The sequence below is a fragment of the Gadus chalcogrammus genome, chromosome 4, assembly GCF_026213295.1.
Source record: "Gadus chalcogrammus isolate NIFS_2021 chromosome 4, NIFS_Gcha_1.0, whole genome shotgun sequence".
Lineage (NCBI taxonomy): Eukaryota > Metazoa > Chordata > Actinopteri > Gadiformes > Gadidae > Gadus > Gadus chalcogrammus.
This window is the reverse complement of record NC_079415.1, coordinates 35,160,534-35,178,821: the sequence shown is the minus strand read 5'-3', so window position 1 is coordinate 35,178,821 and position 18,288 is coordinate 35,160,534. Positions and strand designations below refer to the sequence as shown.

General features: G+C 49.5%; 2 protein-coding genes across 3 annotated transcripts; both read left to right on the top strand.

Annotated features, from left to right (window-relative positions):
- The first annotated feature begins 1,580 nt into the window (after window positions 1-1,580).
- On the top strand, window positions 1,581-2,416 carry LOC130381437 (zinc finger protein 431-like). Its single transcript, XM_056589067.1, has one exon. It carries the CDS (start codon window positions 1,629-1,631, stop codon window positions 2,352-2,354), a length of 726 nt encoding a protein of 241 aa, XP_056445042.1. The 5' UTR covers window positions 1,581-1,628; the 3' UTR covers window positions 2,355-2,416.
- A 10,285-nt stretch (window positions 2,417-12,701) lies between these two features.
- Window positions 12,702-17,299, top strand: LOC130381388 (zinc finger protein 239-like). Of its 2 annotated transcripts, XM_056588989.1 has the most exons (5): window positions 12,702-13,316; window positions 14,291-14,423; window positions 14,986-15,098; window positions 15,359-15,425; window positions 15,695-17,287. In XM_056588989.1, the coding sequence occupies exons 1-5, from the start codon at window positions 13,047-13,049 to the stop codon at window positions 16,846-16,848; spliced, it is 1,737 nt and encodes a 578-aa protein (XP_056444964.1). In that variant the 5' UTR covers window positions 12,702-13,046; the 3' UTR covers window positions 16,849-17,287. The 2 variants fall into 2 exon arrangements, with proteins under 2 accessions (XP_056444964.1, XP_056444965.1); XM_056588990.1 differs by lacking the exons at window positions 12,702-13,316; window positions 14,291-14,423; window positions 14,986-15,098; window positions 15,359-15,425 and adding an exon at window positions 15,529-15,566 and having other exon boundaries at window positions 15,695-17,299.
- The last annotated feature ends 989 nt before the right edge of the window (window positions 17,300-18,288 follow it).

Genomic DNA, 18,288 nt, shown 5'->3' with positions numbered 1-18,288 from the left:
CGTCCCCATTCAAAGTCAATGGGCAACGGTCAACTGACGGAGGTAGTGGGCACGGGGCGTTACACTTCCTATTTTCTTGTACGCAAAAATCGTCAAATTGCGTCATAAAAAACAGGAAGTGTTGGAGATCGATACGGATCTCTCCAGTCTCTCCAGAAAATAAGGAAATGATGCTAGACCACTCAAAAATATGCGGGGGGTTCTAAAAATACAAAGCTTATGTGAAATGGGTGAAATTGCCCTTTAACCTGGCCAACGACTTGAGCTTTGAGTCTAGGGAGGAGGGGGCTGGAGGTGACGTCCCTCTCCAAAACTGTGAATCTTTGTCAGCAGTACACATTTTAAACCCTCTGTGTCAATGTTGCATACATTTAAAGAGTTTTTTTCACGTGTACAAATAAACAATGCCTCCCTTTATGCAAATATACTTTTTCCTTTCTTTCTCCCTCTGCAGAAGTCTGCGATGCCTTTGTAGACCGTAGCACTCAGCGCGGCGCCGCCTCAGAGAGTCTGGGTGTGGACACCCCTGGCTCCTCCCACATGTCACAGCGAGGAGCTGAAGATTCTGAGCGTCTACGGAAAAGGGGAGGGCCCACTGGCGGAGGACGGCCATGTCACCCTCTTCACCGCGTCAGAAGTGGAGGCCCTGAACTCGCTGTTTGCGGCCCACAGCGCGGCCAAGAGCCTGGAGCGCGGCGAGCGGCTGGTCTGCTGCGAGGAGCTGAGTGTGCAGGTTGGAAATCATCTTATCATTCACCATCCAAAAGAGGGGCTTCCTCTGTTACAACTCTAAAACAAACCAATAGAAAGCCCACACCTTTATGATTAAGTAAACGTTCTTACACCGCCAAATTTGCCCGTCTTATGCCCAACTAATCTGTCGTTAGTGGGGATTGTCATCTATTCTGTGAAAATGAAAGAATATGTCTTGTGTGTGTTTCCTTCTTATGTGGAAAGCAGCAGACCCCAGACACCATTTCAATCAAGGTTGAAGAGGATATTGGTGGAGGCATGCCCGCTGTAGGTTAATAATACACATTGCATCTATGCAAGAAAACAACCTTGATCAACTGAGAATGTACTCGAATCTGCCTTCTCAGTAGGAGCCTTTAACCCTTGACCATTCAAAGGGCGACCAGGAAAATGCATAATCAACAAATAGAAGTTAGACAGAATGTCAAAATATAATTCTTCCAATACACAAGTGTGTACAAAGTACATACTGTATACCTTTGTGAAAATGATTAATTAAAACATTACTTTCTCTCTTTCTCTGTTTTCCTCTCTGAAGAAGACAATGACATCAGAGACTGCAGAACGCAGCGTGGCGCCACCTCGGAGAGTCTGCGTGTGGACGCCCCTGGCTCCTCCCACATGTCAAGTCACAGCTGCGCATCCTGAGTGTTTACGGACAAGGGGAGGGCCCACTGGCGGTGGACGGCCATGACACCCTCTTTGCCGCGTCAGAACTGGAGGCCTTGAGCTCGCTGTCCGCTGACCACAGCGTGGCCAAGAGCCTGAACTGCAGCGTACGGCTCGTCCGCCTTGAGGAGCTGACTGGGCATCAGGGCGGCCGCAAGGGCCGGTCCGGTGTCTTGTGTGGAAAGGTTATTCCCAACAATGCCAATATGATCGTCCACATGAGGACTCACTCCGGCGAGAAGCCCTACAGGTGTGACCAAGGCATGAAGTGCTTCAGTCAGAAAGGCAACCTGAAGAACCACCTGAGGACTCACACCGGCGAGAAGCCCTACAGGTGTGACCGATGCCCGAAGCGGTTCAGTCTGAAAGGCACCCTGAAGACCCACCTGAGGAGTCACTCCGGAGAGAAGCCCTACAGCTGTGACCTATGCACGAAGTGCTTCAGTCTGAAAGACCATCTGAAGACCCACATGAGAACTCACTCCGGCGAGAAGCCCTACAAGTGTGACCAATGCACAAAGCGCTTCAGTCTTGGCTGCTACCTGAAGAACCACCTGAGGACTCACACCGGCGAGAAGCCCTACAGGTGTGACCAATGCCCGAAGTGCTTCAGTCTGAAAGACCATCTGAAGACCCACATGAGAACTCACTCCGCCGAGAAGCCCTACAAGTGTGACCAATGCACAAAGCGCTTCAGTCAGACAAGCCACCTGAAGAACCACCTGAGGACTCACACTGGCGAGAAGCCCTACAGGTGTGACCGATGCCCGAAGTGCTTCAGTCTGAAAGACCCCCTGAAGCGCCACCTGAGGACTCACTCTGGGGAGAAGCCCTACGTGTGTCTGCAGTGCAATGCCAGCTACAGCGACCCACGCACTTTGCGAGTGCACATGCTCAAGCACACTTTGACACGGGGTAACGTGACGCTTTGATTGAGACCTCTGTCTGGTATTGATTTAAATTACTGCTTTTAGTTTTTCTTTTCATCACGATTAAACGCTTTCAACTTTCGATTCACTTTCTGTTTTTATTAATTGATGTCCGTGTTGAATAACTTGTTTCTAGGACACTTCTGACAGCAGAATATTTGATTGAATGTAGAGCTTGATCAGGGGAAGATACAGGCAGCAAAGTTACCAAGCATACAGGCAATGAGACAATGGGTGTACATGATTCTTATGGGAAACGTTGACATCGTGGGTAAATACAAAGGAAACAAAGGTCAGGGGGAGGGGCCTTCGCGGAGTTTAGGATTGGCCAGAGGAGAGACCAAGATAAATTGCAATTCACAATATGGGTGAAGTGGACATGGCTGCAAGACAGTTAAAGCAATATACACAACAAAGAAGTCTGTGGATTGGCCTGAGTATCAAACTTGGTGCCCACAGTTTCAAATGCAAACTATCTAAACACCTTTCTATTAGAGAGGGCAGGAGGTATCTCAAGGTCCATGGAGAATGCATAGAAATTCATTGAAATTGACTCATTATTCAGACAGGGTTCATATAATTTGTATATTAAAGTTGAGCTTGATATTGTCACAACATTGTCATTATCGCTATCTTTGTTATTACAAAAAGCCTGCAAAGTTCACTTGTGAAGTAGACTGCGATTGAACCGCACATTATACATGATTGTGTTCATTCCACTGACCTTTCCATTCCGTGCGCTTAATGCTAACTACCTTGGATGGATTGTATCATAATAGGTGATAATGGTTGAAGATGATCCATTTTAAAAGGTCCCTGGTTAAATGTCTAGATCTCAGTGATGCTCAGTTTAGGCCGGTCGTCCCTCTAGAATGCAGCATTATTCTAACGGGACAAAGTCAGAAGATTCCTAGCATTGGTCCCCCTTCACTCCCTGTTTGCAGCGGCGGCTGGTGATCCAATTCGTGGGTGGGGTGCAGTAATGGACGGGGGTCCTCCCCAAGAAAATATAGAATAGGTTTCTGGGATGCCCACTAGCTAAAAATGTATTCTGATTCATAGCCTACATCCTGACTTGCAGGGCCTGGACAAGCTTACACTGCTTTCACTTTCATTCCAATAGCCATTGCTATTTGACCCATGGTTGTTATTCTGATATTGAGGCATATCTTGATCAATGTCCTATAGTGGTTTACCCGAGTCTCAAGGTCTGTGACAAATGCAGTTTGGGACCGTTGTATATATATTTTACATGCTACATGCCAAAAGACTTCATTAATATGTAACCTACTTGTTCCTTTTAAGTATAACATTGCATAAGGAGTCCAATTCCTCCACTGAAATGGGTAGAAAGTGCTTTTACGGCTCTCTGCTAATTAAAGGTTGGGTACGGAATTCGCTTTTTTGGCCATTTTTGCAAAATTACTTTAAATCCTTATCATAACCCGCTTACAGCCACTGAGTTAGAAGTACTGACATGAAAATTAAACAAGTCAATCATCTGTGGAACGGGCAGGGCTCGAAAAACTCCAGCCAATCATTTCCATTGCCACCGAGTTGCATTGGACAGTAAGTACGTCAATCAAACGGTCGTACTGCACTCCCCCTCCCCCGCGCCCCGCGTGCGACCCCTTCGTGCAGTACTCGTGACCCAGAGCTCGTGACCCAGAGCAAGCTCCTGTTTGTTGTTGTCCTGCGGTAGCTACTGGAACTAGTTAATCCCCATTTGGACCTAGCAGTAGAAGACAATTTCCATGGCAGACAAGACGCCACCATCCCCACCACCACCACCACCGCCAGCAAAGAGAAGGAAAACTCTTTTTCAGAGAGTAATTGATAATAAAAACGCTGAAAGAGAAAAACTGAAATCAAGAATAATCCTAGGCGCTGCTTTCAAACGTCTGCGGCAACTGAAGGACGAGAAGGGTCTAAAAACCGATGCTTATGTGGCGGTTGACCTAGTTTCAGAGTTTAAACCGTTTATACTCGGTAATACCGGTGTTGAGACGAGTGTATTACTCGGTGTGAACATTTCCACACCGCGGCAACCCTAGTGAAAACCAGGACTTCCAATACAATTATATGAAACAAACATACATTTTCTAAAAATAGTAATTATTTATGTGACCGTTTAATGTTTATAACATCTGGTGCAACCATAGCCGCGAGAACGTATTGTAACGACCTCGCCGGTGACATAATCATGTCGAGTCATTAGTTGAAGGTAGTTTTAATGAACCAAAAACCAGGTCACTGAAACCCGTAACATTGTAACAACCTTGTAACTGTCATGTTACAAGGTCACTGTCATGTTACAAGAACCAACAGCTGAAAACCGGACCCAAACAAACCCCAGTTACCCCGGCAACACGGTCTCACTCGCGTGCAGGCCCCCACCCTCCTGTTCTTCCAAGGCCCTCCCCCAGCTGACCTAATGATTCGCCCCCCACGCTGATTGACAAGAAGAACATTACAATACATGCACATAGAACAACTGGCATAACGGACAACGAAATATAATGTAACACATAACACACAAACTATTTAACTGTCCCAGGGTCGCTACATTGCCTCCCCCCTTCAAAGTTCCTCGTCCTCGAGGGAACAAACAAAGTCTCGGAAGCGACCCGGCGCTCTCCTCTCCCTACGAGGCCGCGTTGGGGCCACGGGGGGCTGGGGAGAAGCGCCTGGGGGCGAGAGGGGCCCACGAGTGTCAGGCCCGGGGGTGGGCAGGGGGAAAGGGAGGGGCGGGGCTGGGGGCCAAGTTGCTGACTGTGGTGATCGACAGGGAGGGGAGACAAGGATAGGGTTAGGTGGGGACCCAGGGCCAGAACACTGAGGTGTGCGTGTCCGGGGCCCATTCGCACCGGTGCGGGGAGCTGCAGGGCTCGCTGGAGTAGGTTGAGGGGTGGCGGTGCCTCGATAAGGGGCTAACCGGTCTCTGTGGAGAGCCACCCTCCTTCCCCGAGGTGGTAGCTGGACCCTGTACACCACCTCCCCCATCCTCTCAAGGACCCTGCATGGCCCGATCCACTCGCTATCGAGCTTTGGGCATCTTCCCTTCTTTCTTTGCGGGTTGTAGGTCCAGAACAGCTCCCCAGCCTCAAAGTGCCTGCCACGGGAACGCACATCATAGTTCCTTTTCTGCCTCACCCCTGCGCTCAGCAGCTGTCCCCTGGCGAAGGAGTGAGCCGTCTCCAGGCGGTCCTGGAGTCTCCTGGCATACTCTGGGCCGGGAGGAACAGGGGGAGAATCGGGCGGCCGGCCAAACGCCAGGTCAGCTGGGGTGCGAAGCTCCCTGCCCAACATCAGCAGAGCAGGCGTGCAGGACGTCAACTCCTGGACAGCTGACCTGTATGCCATTAACACCAGAGGCAGATGATTGTCCCAGTCCCGCTGATGCTCAGCCGAGACAATGGCCAGCTGCTGCTCCATACAGCGATGAAATCGCTCCACCAAGCCGTCACTCTGTGGGTGCAGGGGGGTAGTACGGCTCTTCTGCATGTCCAGCCTGCTACATAAAGCCGCAAAGACACGGGATTCAAAATTTCTCCCCTGGTCACTGTGGATGGACTCCGCTGCCCCAAAACGGCTAATCATCCCCCCGACCAAAGCGTCCGCTATGGTCTCCGCCCCCTGGTCAGGCAGAGCGTACGCCTCCGGCCACTTGGTAAAATAGTCCATGGCCGTGAGGACATACTTGTTCCCCCTCTCTGTGCAGGGTAGCGGGCCCACCACATCCACCCCAACCCTCTCCATAGGGGACCCCACAGGGAACTGCTGTAGCTGGGCATGGGACCTTTCAGTGGGGCCTTTGCGGGCTGTGCAGCCATCACAGCGGCGACAGAAGTCCTCGACGTCCCTCTTGTGCTGCCCCCAGTAGAAGCCAAGGCGGAGGCGACGCAGGGTCTTTGTCACCCCAAAGTGCCCTGAGCCCACGGCACCATGGACCGCTTGAAGTACTTCCCCACGCAGAGAGTGAGGCACCACCACCTGCCACCTCACCTCTCCGGTGGCGGGTTCCTTCCAGGCCCGCTGAAGCACGCCATCCCACAGTCGCAGGGCCTCGAACTTAGCCCACAGTCCCTTGGTGACCAGGGAGAGAACGGCCACTTCTTCCCATGGGGGCCGCCGCTGTTGGTCCAACCACTGGAGCACTGGTCGAAGGTCTGCGTCCTCCTCCTGCTGCCGTCTCCATCCTGCGGTGTCGACCTCCCGGAGCTCACAGCAGACTGGGGACGCCACCTCCACCGCAGAACATCCCTCCTCCTGGCTGCACAGCTCCTTCTCACGGCTCTCCATCCTTTCACAGTAGCGGCAGTCATCCTGACTGCAGGGGCGTCGGGAGAGGGCGTCTGCATTAGTATGGCGTACCCCTGCCCTGTGCACCACACTGAAGCTGTAGGACTGCAGCTCCTCGATCCACCGTGCGACCTGCCCTTCTGGCTCCTTGAAAGACATGAGCCACTGGAGCGCGGAGTGGTCAGTCCTTACAGTGAAGCGCAGGCCACAGAGGTAATACTTGAAGTGGCGTACAGCTCTAACGATAGCCAGCAGCTCACGACGAGTGACGCAGTAGCGGCGTTCAGCTTTGTTAAATGTCCTGGTGTATTACCCCACCACCCGCTCCCCTTCCGCCCCCTCCTGTGCCAGCACGGCGCCATTGCCAACGTTACTAGCGTCCGTGTCCAGGATGAAGGGCAGGGCAGGGTCAGGAGGGGAGAGCACCGGGGCTTTGGTGAGAGCTCCCTTGAGTGTCTCGAAAGCAGACTGGCAATCCTCTGCCCACACAAACTCCCTGTCCTTCTGTAGCAGGCGGAACAGGGGAGCGGCCACACAGGAGAAGCCCCTCACAAAGCGTCTGTAGTAAGACGCCAGTCCGAGGAAGCTTTTCAGCTGTCTGTCAGTGGGGGTGGGCCAGTCCTGGACAGCTTGCACTTTGTCCTCCATGGTGCTAATGCCTTCTCCCCCCACCCTGTGCCCAAGGAAAGTTACCTCTCTCCTCAGGAAATGGCACTTATCAGGATGGAGCTTCAAGCCCGCCGCAGCTACTCTCTCCAGAACCTGACGCAGCGAGGCAAGTGCTGTCTCGAAGGAGCCCCCGTGTGCCAGTATATCGTCCAGGTAGACGATACACTGCTGCCGGGGGATGCCGGCGAGCACTCTGTCCATCAGCCTCTCGAAGGTCGCAGGTGCATTGCAGAGGCCGAAAGGGAGGACCCGAAACTGCCACAATCCTCTGCTAGTGCAGAATGCAGTCTTGGGTCTGGCGTCCGGGGCGAGAGGGCACTGGAAGTTGCCAGAGCGGAGATCGAGTGAGGAGAACCAGGACGACCCAGCTACGACATTTAAGGCCTCATCAATGCGCGGGATGGGGTAGGAGTCCTTCCTCGTCACTGCGTTAAGTGGCCTGTAGTCAACACAGAATCTCCACTTACCCCCCTTCTCAGGCACCATCACCACGGCTGCTGCCCAGGGACTATCTGAGGGCTCTATGAGGCCTGCCTGCTGCATCTCCCACAGCGCCTGGTCCGCAGCCTCCTGGCGGGCCAAGGGCAGGCGACGCGGGCGCATTCTGATGGGCCTGGCATCCCCAGTGTCGATCTCATGCTGCACCAGGTGCGTCTGACCCACATCGCTCTCATTCAAGGCAAAGCTGTCCTTAAACTCTGCCAGTAGTAGCCACAGCTGCTCCTGCTGTTGAGGGTCTAGTCCATCACAGTGCCCCTGCCAAATTGCCCGCACAGTCGACAGCACAGTCTTCTCACCTGTCTGAGGAAGCTGGGCAGGGCAGGGGAAGGGGCCCAGGCTCATGAGGTGGGGTGCTGGAGTGGCAAGGGAGTAGTCTGTACGGGCCGAAACATTGACACAAGGGGGTGGGAGGGAGGGAGAAGGGTTGCGGGAGGAGGACTGAGACAATGGACAGGGATCAGGAAGACAGGGTGGTTGGAAGGTCTTTGCAAGGGGGTGAAGGGGGCCGGTGACTGGTCCATCTGAGCTGTTGTCGGTTGGGGCCGGATGTAGGAGGTGTTTGGCGGGGCCATATAGACTGTGGGCCCTCCTTGGAAGCCAATCGCCCCCCTCTCCAGGTCCAGCTGGCAGCCTGTACACCGCAGGAAGTCCAACCCTAGGATACAGGGGTCCTGCACAGCGGCTACCCACACTGGGTGGAGGACAGTCTTTCCCCCTACGCAGATGGACAACAACCCCTTCCCTTTCATGGGGGCCCTCTCCCCCGTGACTGTGCGGAGCTGCACAGTTGTAGGTTGGAGTACCGTCCAGGTCGGCAAAATGTCTGGCCTCACCAGGGTCACAGTAGACCCCGTATCGACTAAAGCCAAACAGGCCACCCCCTCAACAGTGACAGGAACATGACAAAAGTCCCCCGCCCAGGTCCGCCCCACCACGACAACAGGCTCCAGGACGTTGTCGTCTGCTTCTGGGGGGGGTGGAGCCCCGCCCCCCCGGCTGTGATGATGGGCTCCTCCAGACGACGACGGCGGGGGTAAGGGGGCAGGGCCTCGCGTCTCCCCAATTACGCGGACCCTGACCCGTTTCCCTGGGCTCTCACCGTTGTAGGGCACTCTCTGACAAGGTGGCCAGGCTGCCCGCAGCCCCAGCAGACCCTCTGCTCTCGACGAGACGGGGGGCGGCGGTCCGCCTGCATAGAGACAGCGCGGACGAGTTCAGTGAGCTCGTCCACCCAGGCTGGCTTCTGTGAGTCCTCACTCCTCTCCCTTGCCGATCTCACCATCGGCTGAGGAGCAGGATGATCGTCGATTGCTCCAGCCCACACCAGCTCCCTCTCTATGGCCATCTCCAAGGCCTCTTGCAAAGTCTGCGGGTGGGCTAGCTGGGTCTGGATGCGCAGTTCTGTAGGGGAAAGGGCCTGGAGAAACTGATCCCGAGCGAGTTCGCTCTGCACGGCTGGCGGCATGTGGGCGTATGCTCGCCGAGACAGGCTCTCGATATCGTTGGCCAGGGCCCGCAGCGTCTCCCCCGGCTTCCTGCGCCTATTGCAGAGTTCCGAGCGCATTAGCCCCGGCTTAACACATAGTCCAAAACGCCTCCTTAGTGCCCCCACTAGGGCAACATAGTCCCCCCTGTCCTCTGGGCTAAGCAGCAACAAACAAGACAATGCGTCGTCCGCCAGACACATCGCAAGCTGCAGCGCTTTGACCTTCACTGACCATCCGGCAGCATCGGCTAAAAGTTCAAATTGCGCGTGGAAAGCTTCCCAGTCAGCCTTACCGGTGTATCTAGGCGTCTTGATGGACACCGGGCTTGATGTGAGGAAGGCGCCGCCATGTCTGTCGCCGTGAAAATCATCTTTTCCAACGGCGGCTGGTTCCCGTTGGGCTCTACCCCTCACCAGAGACTCCGAAGCTACTCCACACGCCCCCTCGCCGTAGTCGTCCATCTCTATCTTCACCCGACAGTCCGCAGGGAGCATTATTGTTGTAGAGAAAAAAAAGTGACAACAAAAACAGGGCTAACGGCGATAGCAACTTCGGCTGACTCGCCGAGCACAGCAGGACCGAGAAAAAAATAAAATAAAATAAATAATGATAATAGTTTCACTTCTGACACCAATGTAACGACCTCGCCGGTGACATAATCATGTCGAGTCATTAGTTGAAGGTAGTTTTAATGAACCAAAAACCAGGTCACTGAAACCCGTAACATTGTAACAACCTTGTAACAACATAGAACCAACAGCTGAAAACCGGACCCAAACAAACCCCAGTTACCCCGGCAACACGGTCTCACTCGCGTGCAGGCCCCCACCCTCCTGTTCTTCCAAGGCCCTCCCCCAGCTGACCTAATGATTCGCCCCCCACGCTGATTGACAAGAAGAACATTACAATACATGCACATAGAACAACTGGCATAACGGACAACGAAATATAATGTAACACATAACACACAAACTATTTAACTGTCCCAGGGTTGCTACAGTATTCTCAGCTGGGGGTGCTGGAAAAAAAAAACTCAGCCTGCACTAGACTCGCAACTCTTTACATTGATAAAAAAAGATATATAGCAGCGCAGCTCAATTACACCAGTGAATGCGCGCACAGTTGAAAATCGATCGTTGTGTTCACTTCCTTCACACCATGGTTCACATCCAGCTGCTCACAGAACAAGTTTAGCGCACTACCGCTACCCTCACACTTTTTCATACCCTTTTTTCAGCACTAGGTCAGACTCGCTTTGCCACGGGCCGAAACAGTTCGGAGCGACCACAGCCAGAGCGAACACAGCGGGGCAGAGGAGTGTCAGGAATAGTCTTTGGTGTACACATCAGTACGGCCTATTTGCACTACTGTTTAGTGGCAATGCAATGTTTTATTCTATGCCTTTTTATTTTCGTATATTATTTCAATGAATACAATTTATTTATTCATAAAAACAAGATCTGGTCTTCAAATCTTTTTTTCCAAATATAGGTCGTCTTACAATGGGGTTTGTGTTTATATTCGGACCAATACGGTACAGCGGGCGCTCACATGACGTTAAGCATTTCCTGGTGCATAATGTGACGCTTCAGAACCTAAAATCCCGTTTCTCCCCGTTGACACGACAACACGTAACCGGCGTTTTCAGAAATCTCCACTTTGGCCGGAGTTTTTAGAAATGATCGTTTTCTGTGATAAGACCTAAGGGCCTCGGACAGGGGGTGTTGCAGCACCCCCAGCACCCCTACTACCCGCGGTACTGGGTGCAACTTACAGCTGAATGTAGTGCCATGTTGTTAAACGAAAACCTACGCTAGCCTGGCTCGCTCTCGCGCATCTCTGTTCGCGCTCGTGCATGATTGCGCGTCCAGATACTTGGAATGGGTGGAGTCAGATTCAGCGTTGAAGGAGAGGGGGTAGGACCATTTGAGTTGTGTATTTTCAAAATCTGCTGGCGTTTCGCAAATCGCATACCCAACCTTTAACAAACTATCACTTCTCTCTGCATGTAGTTATGTTGCGCAATGCACGAATGCTGCTGAGGGAGGTAGCCTTTTAGATTCATTGGCTGAATTGTCCAATCAGCTCCAAATTCCTACAATGTGTTGAAACACAAGACAGTGTAGTGACAAGTGTTTCTTCAATACTCTGAGTAATTCAGTTACTGTTGGGAAAGGAGAATAAGCCTATCTTGATGAATCCTTCATCATGTTGTGTGTTCATTAACGGGGGTAGGGTTTGTGTTCGGTCTTTCTTCTTCTTTCTTCTTTTTACTTGCTTATTGTGGTGTGTGTGTGTGTGTGTGTGTGTGTGTGTGTGTGTGTGTGTGTGTGTGTGTGTGTGTGTGTGTGTGTGTGTGTGTGTGTGTGTGTGTGTGTGTGTGTGTGTGTGTGTGTGTGTCGCTGCAGTTCAGAAGGTGAACTGCACCGTGGAGGATTCACCGCCCCCTAGTGGTTCCACATGCATTTACTTTGATACGTCTTTGATGTGTCGTTGAGAAAAAACTAAGTGTATGGTGTTTGGAAATAAGAAAAAGCTGCCATCACAGACAATTTTACAACATCAATCTTGAGAGAGTCAAGTACTTTAAGTTTCTAGGAATGTGGTTTGACGAAAGAATGACAGGGAAAAAGCATATTGAGATGGTAGCTTTGAAGTGTGGGAAAATAAATAATGTCCTTAGGTGTGTGGCTGGATCAGACTGGGGGTCTGATAGAGAATCAATGATGAGGATTTACAGAGCAATGATAAGATCAGCAATTGATTATGGATGCATGGTTTATGGATCAGCAGCTCTTTCAGTGTTAAACAAATTAGACATAGTCTAATTTGTGGCAGTCTTATGGGCCTTACGATGGGTGGAGGATAATAAACAGGGGTATTCAATAGTATGTAGTGATTCAGCTGCAGCTTTCATTTCAATAAAAGAAGGAAAATCCAAGTCCAGACCGGATTTAATTGTGGAAATACTACAGTCTGTGTTCAGAATTTACAAGGCGGGGAGGGAGGTGGGGTTTCTCTGGGCGCCGGCTCATGTGGGTGTGAAAGGGAACGAGGAGGCGGCTGAGGAGGCAAAGAAGGCGGTGAAGGAGGAAACAGTGCAAATTCATTTGCAATATGGGGCACCCGAGTACATGGAAAAAATAAACAGGGCTCTAAAAGAAAGGTGGCAAAATTCTTGGGAGAAGGAAAGGAAGCGAAGGGCGTACTTTTCAATACAGGAAAATGTAAAGAAAGATAGGTGCACTTTTAGGTGCATAAGAAAAGATGATGTAGCAATCACAAGACTGAGGCTTGGACACTGTGGGCTGAGGAGTGGGCTGGCTCTGATTGGCAAACAAACAGATGGCAGGTGTGAGTGTGGAGAAAGAGAGACTGTAAAACATGTACTTCTCCAGTGTGGGCGCTATTCCAGGCAACGGAGGACTCTGTACCGGAGGCTTGGATCAGCTGGAGAATCAGTTATTAGTATGCGCACCCTTTTAAATCTGGATTCAGTGGATAAAACAAAGGAATTGATGGACTACCTTCACATCATTGGAGTATATAAAAGGATTTAAAGTTTAGGGGGGAATAACAAACAGTGCCTGCCTAAATAAAAGAAGAAGAAGAAGAAGAAGAAGTTACGCCTCCTACTACAAGTTACGCCCACAACAAGTTACGCCTCCGTCTTGCAGGACGCAGACGGACCCTACTCTACGATCGTGTACACGTAGTTCTTTCCTTGAGAGACACCATGGCTCGCAAACGAGCGAAGCATAGCAGTTGCTTCGTGTTTGGATGTACAAATGAACACAAAAGTCTATATTTTGTTCCTTCCTCCGAGCCGCTGAAGAACCAGTGGGTTAATTTTATTGTCTCTGGAAATGCGCCAGTCTGCGCCAAACATTTCACTGACGACTGCTTCCTCAACTTGGGCCAATACAGAGCTGGACTTGCTCAACGTCTGAGAATCAAGTCTGGATCAGTACCAACTCTCCATGGCTCAGCTACAAACCTCGGACAAGTAAGTTAACTAACGCCATATCATTGTGTTGCTTTACTGTATATTGTTCCGTTGTTACTATTATAATGTTACTTAGCATTAGCGCTACAGCTAACAGCCAAGTTACTGTCGCTAATGCTACGGTAGATAGCATCAGTTATGTGTGTAAATACCATGGACCTATAAGAAAGGACAGCGGACTAAATCATGGCCGCTGTAGCACCCGATTTGGTTCCCCCCCAGTTCCTGTTCCCCCTTACGCTGATTTACTGATGAGCCGTGCGTAGTTGCTATGTTACCGTACGTACTTGAGGAAGAAACGCAAATTGATAACAGCTGGATGTACGGAAAGCGAAATGGGACAAACCTCACACCAGGCTGTGCGGCAGTAGTCGTCTACTAGTCTGCTACGTTTATTTTAGCGTCACTACACAACTATAACACACACACGTTATTGTCAATCTTTGCAAAGGAATACGGTTAAAAGAGAAAAATAGGGGAAACCATCTCCATCAATAATGTATTTATTATGGCTGGACAAAGATTAAAAGTTTTAATCGCATCAACTCGCGATTAATCACACTTTTATCCACTCCAATTTAAGTTGAATGAGATATCAAATTGAATGACACATTATCATTTATACCAAATGTACTTATCAATAACTTGGCCAAGTTTTCTTGAGGGAGTTTTATTGAGTCACCCAGTGTGGTTTGAATATGATAATTACGGAACACTATTATAGGCATGTTTTCTCCTTCACACCTGATTCAAATCAAAGGGTTATTAGCAGATTTCTGCAGAGCTTGATGTCATGGTATTGAGTTGATGAGATGGACTATAAAATATGTAAACAAATCAAGGATGTAATATCATTTCATTAGGCTAATGTAATTCACTAAACATGCTTATCTTATATCTTCTTACAACTTGCACCTGGAATATATACAATGTAATAAATTGAGTACTGATTTTACTTTGTTGTCTCTACGCAGGCCAGCTCATCAAGTGCTTACATTCAGCAGCTTCTCTCAAGGGATGCTGCCTGCCAGACAGACCACCTGGAAACACGTACTGTAGGCACACAGCTATCCTTAAAGACTTTGCAGCCCCATTTTAAAAGTGAAGGTGTGTACTTTCTACATTGAGTAATTTTTCCCTTGATGTAGTATATTCTAGGCAGCATAGATTCTAGCTGATGCTAGATTCTACCTGCGCTAAAAAGCCTGATCCTCTTTGAAAAAGCATCATGCCCAACGCCCTGCTAAAAGTTAAACTTGGAGTTGCAATTCAAAGATGGAATCAGTCAAGAGCCCAGAAGGGTTCAAAATGTATAAATGTTAGCTGAGCAGCTTACAGGGAAAGAGACGTTGTTGCTTTATAGTGTCAAAATAGAATTATTGCGCTTGCCTCGCATGTCATGTGGTGCTCAGATCATTTTGCGCTGGTGTTCGTTGAGTGTCCTTAACCTGGCCAACCACTTGAGCTTTGAGTCTAGGGAGGAGGGTGCTGGAGGAGACGTCCCTCTCCAAAACTGTGAATCTTTGTCAGCAGTACACATTTTAAACCCTCTGTGTCAATGTTGCATACATTTAAAGAGTTTCTCTCACGTGTACAAATACACAATGCCTCCCTTTATGCAAATAATGTATCAAAACAATTCATTTTTCCTTTTTTTCTCCCTCTGCAGAAGACTGCGATGCCTTCGGAGACCGTAGCACTCAGTGTGGCGCTACCTCAGAGATTCTGGGTGTGGACGCCCCTGGCTCCTCCCACATGTCCAGTCACAGCGAGGAACTGCTGGTTAGCTGAATAAAGAATATATTGGCATTTTTGCACTTGTAAATTGTTAATAGTGTTTTAGCCTATACTCAGATGTGAAATCATTCTTGCATGCGGGGGTCTTGAATCAAAAAAAATAAATACACAGGGAAGACATTGAAATTGCAGGTCGTTCCAAGTGCAGTGTAAAAATGCCTAATCTGTCGGTAGTGGGGATTGACTGCTATTCTGTGAAAATGAAAGAATATGTCTTGTGTGCGTTTCCTTCTTTATGTGGAAAGCAGCAGACCCCAGACACCATTTCAATCAAGGTCGAAGAGGATATTGGTGGAGGCTTGCCCGCCGTAGGTTAGTAATACACATTGCATCTATGCAAGAAATCAACCGTGATAAACTGAGAATGTACTCGATTTTGCCTTCTCAGCAGGAGCCTTTAACCCTTGACCATCCAAAGGGGCGACAAGGAAAATGCAGAATCAACAAATAGAAGTTAGAAATAATGTCAAAATATAATTCTTACAATACACAAGTGTGTACAAAGTACATCCTGTGTACCTTTGTGAAAATGATTAATTAAAAACATTACTTTCTCTTTTTCTCTGTTTTCCTCTCTGAAGAAGACAATGACATCAAAGACTGCAGCACGCAGCGCGGCGCCGTCTCAGAGAGTCTGCATGTGGATGCCCCTGGCTCCTCCCACATGTCAAGTCACAGCAGGGAGCTGCGCATCCTGAGCGTTTACGGACAAGAGGAGGGCCCACTGGCGGTGGACGGCCATGACACCCTCTTTGCCGCGTCAGAACTGGAGGCCTTGAGCTCGCTGTCCGCTGACCACAGCGTGGCCAAGAGCCTGAACTGCAGCGTGAGGCTTGTCCGCCTTGAGGAGCTGACTGGGCATCAGGGCGGCCGCAAGGGCCGGCCCGGTGTCTTGTGTGGAAAGGTTATTCCCAACAATGCCAATATGATCGTCCACATGAGGACTCACTCTGGGGAGAAGCCCTACAAGTGTGACCATTGCATGAAGCGCTTCAGTCACAAAGGCAACCTGAATAGCCACCTGAGGACTCACTCTGGGGAGAAGTCCTACAAGTGTGACCAATGCATGAAGTGCTTCCGTCATGGCTCCTCCCTGAAGTTCCACAAGTCGACTCACTCTGGGGAGAAGCCCTACAGGTGTGACCAATGCACGAAGCGCTACCATCGGAAATGCGACCTGGAGATCCACCTGAGGACTCACTCCGGTGAGAAGCCCTACAAGTGTGACCAATGTACGAAGCGCTTCAATCAGACAAGGAACCTGAAGATCCACATGAGAACTCACTCCGGCGAGAAGCCCTACAGGTGCGACCAATGCATGAAGGGCTTCAGTCAGACAAACCACCTGAAGATCCACATGAGGACTCACTCCGGCGAGAAGCCCTACAGGTGCGACCAATGCTCGAAGGGCTTCAGTCAGACAAGCCACCTGAAGATCCACATGAGAACTCACTCCGGCGAGAAGCCCTACAGGTGCGACCAATGCACGAAGGGCTTCTGTCGGACAAGCCACCTGAAGCGCCACATGAGGACTCACTCCGGGGAGAAGCTCTACCAGTGTGACCAATGCAGTAAGCGCTTCAGTCGGAGAGATGCCCTAAAGAGCCACCTGAGGTCTCACTCTGGGGAGAAGCCCTGCGTGTGTCTGCAGTGCAACGCCAGCTACAGCGACCCACGCACTTTGCGTGTGCACATGCTCAAGCACCGTTTGGCACGGGTTAACAGGACGCTTTGATTGAGACCTCTGTCCTGTATTGGTTGAAATTACTACTTTTTGTTTTTCTTTTCATCACGATTAAACGCTTTCAACTTTTGATTCGCTTTCTGTTTTTATTAATAATCGATGTCTGTGTTGAATAACTTATTTCTAGGACACTTCTGACAGCAAAATAATTGATTTAATGTAGAGCTTGATCAGGGGAAGATACAGGCAGCAAAGTTACCAAGCATACAGTCAATGGGACGATGGGTGTACATGATTCATATAGGAAATGTTCACATCGTGGGTAAATACAAAGGAAACAAAGGTCAGGGGGAGGGGCCTTCGTGGAGTTTAGGTTTGGCCAGAGGAGACACCAAGATAAATTGCAAAGAAGTCGGTGGATTGGCCTCAGTATCAAACTTGGTGCCCACAGTTGCAAATGCAAACTATCTAAACACCTTTCAATTAGAGAGGGCGGAAGGTATCTATAGGACCATGGAGAATGGATAGAACTTCATTGAAATTGAGTTGAGGGTTCATATAATTTGTATATTAAAGTTATGCTTGATATTGCCACAACATTGTCATTACCATTATCTTTGTTATTAGAAAAAGCCTGCAAAGTTCACTTATGAAATAGACTGCGATTGAACCCCACATTATACATGACTGTTCATTCCACTTACCTTTCCATTCTGTGCGCTTAATGCTAACTACCTTGGATGGATTGTATCATAATAGGCGATAATGGTTGAAGATGATCCATTTTAAAAGGTCCCTGGTTAAATTTCTAGTTCTCAGTGATGCTCAGTTTAAGCCGGTCCTTCCTCTAGAATGCAGCATTATTCTAACGGGTCAAAGTCAGAAGATTCCTAGCATTGGTCCCCCTTCACTCCCTGTTTGCAGCGGCGGCTGGTGATCCAATTCGTGGCTGGGGTGCAGTAATGGACGGGGGTCCTCCCTAAGAAAATATAGAATTTGTTTCTGGGATGCCAACTAGCTAAAAATGTATTCTGATTCATAGCCTACATCCTGACTTGCAGGGCCTGGACAAGCTTACACTGCTTTCACTTTCATTCCACTAGCCATTGCTATTTGACCCATGGTTGTTATTCTGATATTGAGGCATATCCTGATCAATGTCCTATAGTGTTTTACCGGAGTCTCAAGGTCAATTTCAAATGCAGTTTGGGACCGTTATATATATTTTGTATTTGCTACATGCCAAAAAACTTCATTAATGTGTAACTTACTTGTTCCTTTTAAGTATAACATTGCGTGATTGAGGAGTCCAATTCCTCCACTGGATGGGTAGAAAGTGCTTTTACGGCTCTCTGCTAATTAACAAACTATCACTTCTCTCTGCATGTAGTTATGTTGCTCAATGCACGAATGCTGCTGAGGGAGGTAGCCTTTTAGATTCATTGGCTGAATTGTCCAATCAGCTCCATATTACTACAATGTGTTGAAACA

What these genes read in the sequence shown, in the direction of transcription:
- LOC130381437 (XM_056589067.1), top strand. Translation starts at nt 1,629, where the DNA reads ATGATCGTCCACATGAGGACTCACTCCGGCGAGAAGCCCTACAGGTGT.
- LOC130381388 (XM_056588989.1), top strand. Translation starts at nt 13,047, where the DNA reads ATGGCTCGCAAACGAGCGAAGCATAGCAGTTGCTTCGTGTTTGGATGT. An exon ending in GTCACAGCGAGGAACTGCTG is followed by an intron (nt 15,099 to 15,358) that starts GTTAGCTGAATA and finishes TTATGTGGAAAG; the next exon opens with CAGCAGACCCCAGACACCAT. An exon ending in TGGAGGCTTGCCCGCCGTAG is followed by an intron (nt 15,426 to 15,694) that starts GTTAGTAATACA and finishes TCCTCTCTGAAG; the next exon opens with AAGACAATGACATCAAAGAC.